General features: G+C 42.3%; 1 protein-coding gene across 3 annotated transcripts in view; it reads right to left on the minus strand.

Annotated features, from left to right (window-relative positions):
* The window catches only part of ago3a (argonaute RISC catalytic component 3a), a 31921-nt gene extending 19711 nt beyond the window's left edge, over nucleotides 1–12210 (minus strand). For all 3 annotated transcript variants that reach the window (XR_003889059.1, XM_011605042.2, XM_029839228.1), the window contains exons 1-5: nucleotides 11433–12210; nucleotides 2097–2268; nucleotides 1824–1944; nucleotides 1412–1620; nucleotides 646–782 (exon numbers count right to left, since the gene is read on the minus strand). Coding sequence is in view for 2 of the 3 variants with exons in the window: in XM_011605042.2 (XP_011603344.2) it covers nucleotides 646–782; nucleotides 1412–1620; nucleotides 1824–1944; nucleotides 2097–2268; nucleotides 11433–11451 (658 nt within the window). In the remaining variant the exon portion in view is untranslated. The remainder of the gene's footprint in view (nucleotides 1–645; nucleotides 783–1411; nucleotides 1621–1823; nucleotides 1945–2096; nucleotides 2269–11432) is intronic.
* Nucleotides 12211–12287: the final 77 nt, after the last annotated feature.

A 12287-nucleotide genomic window follows, 5' to 3' on the forward strand; every position in this document is an offset into this window, starting at 1 on the left:
AATGTTGTGTACTAATCAAAGATGATTGCTTTTCAGCCTGAGCTGCCCATCGACTAATCATCAGTCCAGACACCTTAAACATTCCATTCATTTTGACAGAGTAACTTCTTTAGTTAAATGAGGTTCACAAGTAAGTAGCATGATTCCTAAGACTGTAAGGGTGCATAGTGTAGGTTTACATTTATTAAATTTTTCATGAGAAATGCTTTTAGGAATAAATTTATTTTATAAGTGCTGCAACTTTTCTATTTTTACAGGAATAAAATGCAATTATCATGTAACCTTTGAAGAGCCACTTAAAGTTCGCTCCAACATTCACTCAACTAGAAATGGGGAAAAAAATATTTTTGTTATGGTCTGGCTCATTTGAACAACCTCAGGACCAACGACGCAGAAAAAGCATAAGAAATAGGACCGAGCCTGCACTTGCTGGCAAGAGCTAAGAGAATGTGGCTAAGCTTTCCATAAACATCACATCATTCATTTCATCACGTGCAAATAATATATACAGTATACCTAGCATGATGTGAGATTTACATCACTCTTCTCTATTCAACAGTGAAATACAAGCATGTTTGTAAATCAATTTTACCGCATCAGCGTTAATTTCGAGCAAAATTTAACAAGATTGAATATTTTCCCTACCATCAATGTTAAGCATCATTTTCCACATGGCAGGCCGCACGGACTGATGGAAACCGAACCAGACCTCCCTTCCACCTCCCAGAGGATGGTCATAGCCCTCTGGAGCCGAGAAGAACGATCGGCCCACAGGGGTGTACCTTTTTGGAGAAAAGCCAAAATTTACAGTTCAGCTACATAAAGACAGCAAAGGTCATGTGATCAAGATGAAAGACACGATGAATACTGTAGAAGGGACTTCGACTTTGCTTATATGGTGTCACGTTTACCTACTTCCTAGCAGCCTTAAAGCTACATAAAGGTAAATTGAAGAGTGGTGAGAGCACCTGGCCACCATTAAACCTGTATTACTCTTCCCTTGGAGAGATATTAATAACTACTGGCCGCACACATATCCTCTCAGAGATCTCTGCAGTGACAACGTGAATATGTTGCTCTTACAGGCACCAGTGAGGGTGTGCCCAGGGATAAATGCAAGGAGTTATAGACACTTTTTAATGCTCTGAAAGCCGGTATGAGACAGCACAACACAACACTCTGCTTTGAGACAATGCTGGCTATATTTGATTGGACCAGGACCAGATTGTCTTGTGTTGCTGTCACCATCAATTCTTATGAGCATCTGAGAATTGGATTTTCTGTTTTAAATTTATCTGCATGCGAAAAAGTATAATGGTTTGAGTACACTTTTGATAAGGAAATTATTTAGCGCTGCTTTCCCAATGCACTGACAGACGCTAAGGTAAAACCAAAATGATTCGCAGCTCACTTCATTGAGGGTAGATGTCGCAGCACCACGTCCACTGCATGCACTGGATTGGTGCTGATAGGTTTGTCTAGCTCCAGGGGCTCAGCCATGCTGCGGCCAGTCAGCACCTCATGAAGCATATGCCAGCTGACCAAAGAAACAAACTTAATGGAAACTCTGAATGGGCGATCTTTTCCTCCTTCACCTGGGAGTGTGACGTCCAGGTCCACCTGGGGAGAGGGCATCACAAATAAAAGCACTTAAAAGCAACACATAAATGCTTATTTTTTCTCTGTGTGTATGTTTAATGTGCTATATGTATATTATTTTGGTCAAATAGTGCTGAACTTCTGAGGTTATCGCTGCATTTCCATTCAAACTGTAATAGACAGAAATGTGTCCAGGTTCTGATGTTTCTTGATCTTTATCTCACCCCTGCAGGTGCCACAGGCAGTGGGTTGGCTGTGTACAGACTCTTCTTTCCATCATAGACTGGCCTGCGATCTCCAAAAATGGTCACCTTAAAGTGCTGTACCATAGAGTCAACCACCTCCCTGTACAACACAGAGTCAATGTTAGTCCTTGTCATTTAGAATTCTTCTTCATCATAATCTTCCTACTGGACTCTGGGAATCAACCTTAGTGTTTTCCAATGAACGTTTTATTTTATAAGCATTGAAATCGCTATTTAGCGGGATGATCTGACCTGTTGACTCTACGTGGGCACTTGTCAGGCTTGATGTCCACCTCGTAAAGGTATACATCTATTTTGGGGATCTCCACCTGGAAGCAGTTGGCCAGCAGCTTGATAGGCTTCCCCATGGTGCCATATCCAGGCCGTCGAGGCATGGAGAACAGGGACTGGGCCCCAACGGCTCCTGAGAAGAGAAAACCCAACGACAATTCTGTCATTTCTATCAAACAACACATCATAATCCGTCAGTCTCACACATAAAGAAACCCTCCTATTAGACCGTTCTCATGTCACTATACAAACACCATAGACTACAAGTAATTCCTAGTAGGTCTCAGTGCTTATTTGAAAATGTCCATATTATTCATTGTATATATGACCATACACTTACTAAGGCAATTCCACACTTTATCCAGTCTAAATTGTGCACTGAACAGTTACTTTGAAAGCAAACGTATACCAAAGTTTAAAAGGATACATGAGGATCATGATGCTAACAATTACAGAGAGTTGCAGTGACGGATGTCAACACACATCAGAACCAAGGGGCATATTTAACTTGGACAGCCAGCAGTTGTCACTTCTAATCACTTAAAAGTGAAATAAATATGCTACTTTATATTGTTTGTAAAAAAATGAGGAGGAGGAGGCTGATTCCACCCCCCCTCCCCCAACTCAAGGCTGCTCATCTGGTCCACAGAAAATATACGCTGTTCAGGAAAAAGCTCAAGACAAATGAGCTTCCAAATAAAAGAAACTCATTCTATGTTTTGCCACTAAGTTGCCAGTAAAAATAACCCAAAAAACTCACACTAGACTCATGAGATGTCTCAGACATGAGTCACTTCAAATGAAAAAAGTCCAAGCAAATGAATGAGCCATACATTTAGCTTTTAAGTTTAAGGCTGTAATGTCTTGTCCATGATGCCATACCTTTATTAAACATATAGCGTTTAAGATTTTCACATTAGTAATACTGCAAAAAACCCCACAAAGGCCTAGTTGAGGTTTCTTCCACTCACTCAACATTTTGTGTCCTAGTACACTTCCTCGTCTGTACCACAAATGTGTCACTGAAATGAGAATTATAGTTGAGGGTGATTCACCAGTAGATCTGACTCACAGTCTTAACTCTTTTGGCGACGCTGGAGTCCTGGATCAGGCTAAAGAGCACTTCAGAAAACTCTCCCAACACAACAGAAGCCAAGGTTAGAGCACACATGATGACTCCTGCTTCCATGTTCCCTTTAAAACCCTGCACCTTCTGTCAGGCTCCCTTTTTCAAATCCTACCCCGGTTGGGTTAAATTTACAGAGCTGGCTTAAGTTTAGGAGAGTCAACTAAAAATAGAGAGTAAAGTCTCAAATGTTCACCAGAACCGTCCCTCCTACACAAAAATGTCCACACACATCTTTGTTTTGGTAATTCTCATGGGGCCCCTTGGAAAAAACACAGGGTCAACTGCTTCAGAGGGGAGGAAGATGACAAAATCTTGAACAGTATTAAGGTTTTTACTATATAATGTCCAGTGATAATCCAAGTAATAATGATAAACCCAGTAATAACATCAGAGTAGGAGCATAACAGATAAACTGTATACTGAGTGTGTGTAGTTCCCATATACAGTCAACAGCTCAGTTCCTGACGTGTGTTTGAAGTCTTCACATTTACACCAACTAATTCTGAGATTGTGCAACATCCAACGTCGACAGAAAAGTTTAAAGCAGATCCGAGCAAATGAATTATGAGTAGCTGTTCTTCTTGAGCAACATATATAACCATATAATAAGCCTTAAGGCTGGAGGACATCAACATCATTCATTCCTTTGAGGGCAGCATTTGTATATGATGATTACTGCCGACTGAAAACCAATGGGAACAGTCATGCACATGGCAGGCAGACAATATATGAGGATGCTCAACTTGGCATGTTGAATTTACTTAAACAGAATTGACTTGATATTTAATGTGATCCTAATCAATCACACTTAATGTTCCCCCACTCTGACCATTGAGAAAACAGAGCGAATAATGCAAACTCCACCTCAAATCTACACTCATTTAAGCCATTCAAGACAAAAGATGAAAGGAAAACCCGGGTTTTTGAGTAGGAAACAGCAAGTGTGTGTAAAGGAAAGCTTGTTCAGATAATTACAGCGGACACGCAATAACTATTCACCTACATATCAGGATGAGTCTCAGTTCTTGAGGTCGCACTTAAGGGAGTTGACAGAAATCAAAGCTCTTTTACATGGAATACCATGAAAGCCATCAGGCTAATCTGAACTGGTGCGACTATGATTTGCTTAATTGGTAGCACATGCGTTTCAACAGCTTGTAGGAGTTTGAGAGGTTTCAGCAGTGTAGCAACTTGCTGACTGGAAGAGTGTGAAGCAAACACGTCTGTGTTCATCTGTTGCAACGAGATGAGTTTGTCGCTCTGCGTGCAGATCTACAGCTCCATATCTAGATCTGTACATCTACATCTCAGTCTAGATCTCTATATCTCTATATCTGTTCTGTGTGTGTTCACCTCAATGTGTTCACCTCAACAATAAACTAGACTGGTCTCAACACAGACGCCCTGTACAAGAAGGGCCAAAGTCGTCTTCATCTGTTGAGGAGACTGAGGTCCTTTGGAGTGTGCAGGTCACTGCTTAGGACTTTTTATGATTCTGTGGTGGCATCGGTGATCTTCTATGCTGTGGTCTGCTGGAGCTGTGGAAGCTCAGAGAGGGACAGGAAGAGACTCAACAAACTGGTCAGACGGGCTGGCTCAGTCCTGGACTGCTCTCTGGACTCCATTGAGGAGGTGGGTGAGAGGAGGATGTTAGCCAAGCTGACATCAATTATGGACACCCCCTCTCACCCCCGACACGAGACTGTGGGGGCCTTAAGCAGCTCCTTCAGCAGCAGACTGTTGAAAAGGGAACGTTACCGCAGGTCATTTATCCCAACTGCCGTCAGACTGTTCAACATGCACAACACTTAATTGTAGCACCAATAACCCAGGGTTGGCATATTTGCACTAACTAATCATCCTACCTCTGGAATGTCTTATTTGCACATCTTATTTGCACCTTTTTTTCTTCACACTGTCCGACACTCCTCCTGTAAATAATTTTAATTTCTGTATATACTGTACAATGTACATAGCAATGTACATAATATAAGAGTCTTTTTATTATTTTTTTCTTTTAGTACTTTTCTGTATTGTACAACACGGGCTACCACTGTAAAGTGCAATTTCCCCGATGTGGGATCAATAAAGTCTTTTATCCTTATTCTTATCTAGAGATCTGAAATCTAGATCTCTATTTCTAGAGATCTGAAATCTAGATCTCTATACCTCCAGTCTACATCCTCTACATCTACATCCTACATGTCTAAATCTACATCTCTAGATCGCTATAGAAATGTAGATTTAAATCTCTAACTCTAGATTCCTATATCTCGATCTCTAAATCTAGATCATCATATTTCAATCTTTAAATCTCAGTCCCTATATCTACATCTCTAGATCCCTCGATTCACATCCCAAGATATAGCTCCCTAGATCTACATTTTCTAAGGCCCTCGAACTCTTTTTAGATGCCTCGTTCTAGATCTCCCTTTCTAGAGCCTTCTTTCTATATCTCTGTCTGGATCCCTATATTGAGAACTCTTTCTAGATCACCTTTTCTGGTTCTCTTTCTAGATTCCTGGATTTATATCCACACATCTTTTTCTGGATATGTCTCTCCCTCTCTCTCCGTCACATTTCCTCTGTCTCTGAAACAACATTTTAAGCAACATCAGTGTATTTTTGGTTGTGTATAATTTCAGATTAAAAAGGGAAAGCAGCACCTTTCACAAGAAATAGATCCTTGGGGCTTCCGTGCTCTAAAACAACTTCAACTATCAGGTCATTTTTAGCCTGTTAGGGCTGTGGCTGGTTTACTATCATCATCAGAAAACACCAGGCGATGCGGATTTGCATCCTTTATAAATACCCCGACACCACTTATCTTGTCCCAACAACATCAACATCTAAGGGCTCCTGTAAGCAGTTGCACAACAATAATGGCAAGATAGCAAAGTGTTTTCAGGTAGCCATTTCCTTCATTCATCATATAATAAAGAAAAGAAAAGTAAGAGGGACAGGAACAGTGAAGGTGCTCATGGGATCGCTAGAAAAGCAAGAAGTCGGGACCAAAATTTGAGTGCAAAAAACCTCCAGGAAGATTTGGCAGACTCTGGAGTTGTGGTACACTGTTCAACTGTTCAGTGACACCTGTACAAATATGGCCTCTCCCGTGTCCTCGCCACAAATTTCAGCATGAGAATTTGGCAAAAGCACAATCTCCAAAAGCCTTGTACATTTTGGAAACCAGTCCTGTCACCCGACGGGGTTAGAACGCTGGTTGCAAGCTAAAATGACCAAAGGTGAGTTGGGAGAACAAAGGGCATCGCATTTGGTGAAGACAACCCCTGTCCAACTGTTGTGCATGGGGATGGATGGATCATGGTTTGGGCTTGTGCTGCAGCCGATGGCACAGAGGACGGTTCTCAGGCAGAGGGAAGAATGGATTCAACCAAATTCCAACAACCCCCCCCTAAAATTAAGGGTGTGCGACATCAATCATATACATTAAGTGGCGTATTTCACAACTCTTGAGTTTTACTAGGCCAAAGACACAGAGTAAATTAAATCTCAAAATAATTTCGCGTTTCATAGAGCATGAACATCGTGCAACAGTAAATATGAATAACTTCTCTCAGCTGCCATCCAGCACAACATAGTCGCAGTGTGTAGAGCGGCCAGTGAAGCAAATAGGAGGCATAGTGAGAAGCTCGGATGAGTCCCTGCTAACCTCAGCCACATCCCTCAAAGCACAAACACACACACACTGCTAATGAGTGCACATGTCCACGTATATGCAAGAACACACACAATACAGCTGTTATGTTTCTAATCCAGAGAGGCCAGATCTTTGGGAACAGGGCCAAAGTTCAGCGTGAAGGCACAATGGCGTTAGTCACGGCACGCAGAACCGAGGAGCACACGCACATGCAAAGACGGAGCGATATCTGCCGGGGAAGGAATGACGCACCCCAGGCCCTGCCTCCACTACTCCAGAGTGCTACCCACGCACAAATAATAGTGTACTAATCAATAATGTAGCGTCAAACTGCTGACTAGAAAATGTTAAATCAGGTCATACGGCCTCTGTTTGTGGATGAAGCTGAGCAGAACCGCAGACAGGCTAGTGTTTGTTGACTTTCTCTGTTGACTTGGGCTGGCTGGCTGCTGTCACGGAGGGTTTACATGCCCCTTAACAAATACATCTCAATCAAAACAAGCCAACGCTCAAATAATTGCAGCTGCTACTTTTTTTTGTTTTCAGTTTGATCCAAACCCTATGAGACAATCTGCTGAAACATCAAACTCTCCAATAATAGCATGAGGGTCTTTGTATCCTGGATGGTTTTAGGCAGGGGCTGGACGGACCAAATATGTTCTCTCATCACTCTACACGACGAAAACGATCCATAATTCCTGGATCTGAGCCAGGGAGCTATATCAACACTTAATGGAGGATACTATAAGATGGCTAGGTCTTCAACGTGTCTTCAAGCATGAGCTCACTTGGAGTGAGGACTCTACGGCCAAGAGAATCGAGTCCAGGTCAAACAAATGAAGACTTTTGTGTTCTAAAACAGACCTCCTCTGGATAATTTCAGTGCATGTGTGAAACAGCTGACAAAGAGAAAGCAATTGGACTCCAGCACTGCTTGAAAATTGTGACTGGATGGAAGGAAAAAACATCTTTGAATGATTTTACATTCACTGTGAATCAGCAAATGTGCAGATGAACATTTCACAATGGGGATATGGTGAGATTTGAGTTAAATTTGGTGTGAACAGTGGTGGGGAAAAGGCAACAACTTTGATATTTTGAAAACAGAATACTGCATATCCTTCAAAACCATATTTATATATACACACACGATATATATATATATATATATATATATATATATATATATATATATATATATATATATATATATATATATATATCACATATTATAATAGGAGTAGAAGACATCTGTCATTTATTTAGTCAGTCACTAAAATGTAGAGTTTAATATTAAAAAAAATTGAAATAATCCAGTTGAATTAATTGTAATAAACTACTATGATGAGTGGTGAACTATAGAGGTCCTATTAGTGTTTAAATACAGCTTTCTATATCAGCAGTAACATTATAAGCCACTGTAGCCAATAATAGCATGTAAATAGCTGTGAATAATGTATTAAAGGCTCTTTTTACTTGATTTGATCAGCTTCTTTGTCTAACAGCAATGCTGACAAGGGTTAAAAGAACAGAAAATTAAATATTTGTTCTTCTATACAAAAAAGAAATTGGGCAGAGTGGACGCTCCAATGACAGGATGGTCACGGACCCCAACCGACCCCAACCGACCCAAACCGACCCAAACCCTAAAGCCAACGTGCTGGAATCTCTTCACATAATGTGTATAATTGGTTATTCCTAATGAGCACCCTGTGAGCAGACCTACAGAAATGAATGTAAAGAAATTTGTGTGGTTAAAGACGATTAAAAATAAACTATCATTCATCATAAAGGGAAATAGTGCACAGTATTATATATCTGATCTGAGTGAAAGAAACGATACATTTTATTCAGGAAATAAATCAATCAGAAAAGAAACAGACAGGCCAATAGCAAAGGTGCAAAAGTGATTAGGAAACAAACATCCGTGGGAATTTTGTTTGTTACTAAAAAACCAGCATCTCCATGGAAGCCAGGTATAATGGGCTAAGGGTTAGCCTCTTTGCTGGATGGTATTGCTGGTGGCAGTGGTCACTTGTTAACTGTCCGATTGACAGGACTGAGTATTATGGGCTGAGACTGCAAACCAAGTACAGGGACATTCCAACAAACTGACCCCACAGTCTAGGAAATCAACAGATGGCAAATCTACAAGAAGAATGACAGAGTTTTCCAGAGCAGATAAAAAAAACCCAATAACCAAAGAAGGGGTGATGGTAGAGGAGTGTGTGTGTGTGTGTGCGTGTGTTGGGGGAAGTTAAAAAGAGCGGGAAAATCAGGAATGTGTGTGGAAGGGCGACATGACTCAGATATTGACAGAAGGAAGGAAATACAGTAAATATAAATGATGCCTACAGCAATAATCCATTAACTTGCTACCCAGGCAAGGCTCCGTTTACAGTGTTTATAGCTTGTCAAAACTAGTAGTTGAAGCTTAGATTTAGGTGAAACTCTAGACATGATTTTGGAGGCTGATCAAGCCATATTGGTCGATGAAGAGGAACATTAACAAGGTCTATTTACTTATCTTCTATTAAAAAAAATACACTGTTTAATAAAACCCAACATGCTAAGGCAACTAAGGCTAATGTGACATGAGGGATGGGTCCTGAGCTCCTGACACAGAACATCCATGACTGGAGACTCCTCCAGATGAGCAGGTTTCATGGCCTGGTGGTGCATGTGAGCACTATTGTGAATGGGTGAATGCAGACTTGGAACGGACAGAGCTTTGGTAGAAAAAAGTGCCGAATAAATGCAGTCAATTCAAGATTTCAATATGCTCTACATACTCCTTAGAACATTCAACATTTAAAGTTTAAATCTAATGGAATTAAAAAAGGATCTTCAGATTTTCAGTCAAAAGACATGTAAAGTAAAAAGTGAAATTGTCAAATTGTAATATTGAAATTCACGATTCAAAGGCAGCTGTCGTCTGTTGTAAACGCCTCAGTCTTGCCACCTGTTTTTTAGTCTTTTTTCAAGACTACTGGTGCTCTATTACTGGGAAAATACCCCATATCCCCTTACCAACAGTGGGAATTTTCACCAGAGAAGCACAAAGGCAAATGAGCGCACTAGGGGCAGAGACCCCCTCCTGATGGTGCAGTGACACAGTGAAAAACTAACTACTGGATCACATGTCACACAGGAGAGGAGTAGCTGGAAAACAGTGTAAGAATCTCGCTTCCGTTCCAGCCGAGAAAATGCCAAAAGGTCCAACTTTTACCTGTTTTGGTGACTACATGAGCTTAAAACGATTGCAGAGACTCAGACATTGTTGCAGAAATGGAAGCCGCACGGTACGGAGCTCAAAAACCTGCTGACAAAGCACATCGTCGACCTGATCTTTAAGTGCCAAATGGGTTATAGGGTCAGGCTGAGGACAGCGGGTAACCCAGATTTCCAGGGGCTTTGTAATGAGTGCGTGACGACCATTGAAAAGTTCTCAAGTAACCATATTAATCACAGCACCCATTCATTTAAATTTAAACCCCACGTCGGCTAAAAACGGCGACGCATGCTGGACTGTTGACTTGGGCCTTTTTACCGGCTCACACGTCTCAGGCAGTTTAAATGTCAAAAACACTTAAATGACTCATGTTTCTATGACTCAATTTCGAGACGCTTACATCTCCGAATGCAGCTTCTAGTGTAAAATGAATCACTCACAGAAAGGGACGCCTGGGTTACACTGACGTGTAATGCATCTTTTCACAAATGTAGACGCTCGCCCTTGGGAAAATGCAATAAAGCAGTTTTCACATGGACGGGACAGCGGGGGGACGTTTGGCAGTGCTTGCTGACAGAGAGGCACACGTTGGCACATCTAACACCCAATATCACTGAAGGCACATGCAATTTTTTAAAAGGGAGTATTACATTCTGATCACGTGACACGAGCCTGCGTCAGAGCAGGAGACTAGATCCCTTGTGTTCTGTAGAACTCTAGTATCCTTCCGTGCTCCTCTAATTGCCCTGGGCTGTGCTAGCTGTCACTATGGCCAATAATTGCTTCTCCCTACTACAGAAATGATTTTCTGGGAGGTTTGTGTGGACTCTTCTCTTCTACACATCTTCTTGCTAAGCCCTTTGGACATGAAAGTTGAACTACTTGTTCCATTGTGATGTTTATGGCCCTTAGAAGAGGTAAAGATGGCTATTTATTGTTTATTAATCAGCATTCTATTGTGCCACATGCTGTCTGCTGCCCAGAGCAGGGAATTTAAACACATTTATATCTTAAGAACCTTTTGGTAAATGGAGAAAAATGAGATTTCACTTTAAAAAAACATTTTGGGCATTATCCCATTAATGACACTGGGTTTAACCTTGTCAAATCGAAACTTAAGGACCTGCAGATTAAAGATGGGGAAAAAAAACCTTCCAAAATTGAATTCAATTTTTCCCCACATCTAACCAGTTTCAACCATTCACGCTTTTAAAATGCCACACATACCGACAAACCGATCAGTACAGGGTCCAGTTAAGACACGGTAAAGGGTACCTGTAGTTCCGATTTCCATTCATGAGGTCCGTGCCCGGTTCACTTCCCGGATCACAGTTAGCAAAGGTGGGGATTCCTTTCAGTCCGGCGTCTCCTTTGGCAGTGCACCTCCTCTGCAGTGCTCAGTGGCAAACTACCCGAGGCTCGTCTCGCTGGGGGCGGGGGTCAGTAAAGTCTTTTTGCCGGCCGGGGTCGCAAGCGTCCCCGTTTGCACTCGGTCAACCTATCCTATGGGATGCGACTGCCACGGTGAAAGCTAACGCGAACACTGCTAGTTAGCCGAGTTAGCCGGCTAGCCAGGCTGGAGAAAGTGGCTGGAAGGGAAGCGAGCGGGTGTCAGGACATCATCGGTGCGGGGTCAGCGGGTCCAAATGAATCACGACGTGAAAATGACGAGAAGCCGGGGCGACGTAAATCCCCTCGCCCTCCGCGGAACGCGTCGGAGTTCCGACAGTAATTAGCTTGCTGGTTAGCTCGACAGTTGGATACTTGGAATTATGACAAACGACGTCTCATTTATCGCGTTAAAATCCGCCGACGACGCGGGGCCCGTCGCTAAAGTAGCGGCCGTCGAACGACGTCGTCTCCCGCAGCCTTGATCCCGATGACAAAACCCGGCTGACAACCCGGGCATTACCCGAGAATAAGTGTCAAAAGGCTCGGTGTGGTTGACAGATAACTCTGCGAGGCTGGAGCAAACCTGCTAAATATGGTGAAGTTGGCTTTCTGACACCAACAGGAAGAGGTGGGACCGGCCGCCATACGTCAACACAATCCGCCTCCAAGGTAACCCTGCACGGGCCGGGCCACGCTGAGCAGGCGCCCCCAAAGCCCCTTTGGCTTTATTCTAAAGAT

This window comes from Takifugu rubripes, chromosome 7 (genome assembly GCF_901000725.2).
Source record: "Takifugu rubripes chromosome 7, fTakRub1.2, whole genome shotgun sequence".
Taxonomy (NCBI): domain Eukaryota; kingdom Metazoa; phylum Chordata; class Actinopteri; order Tetraodontiformes; family Tetraodontidae; genus Takifugu; species Takifugu rubripes.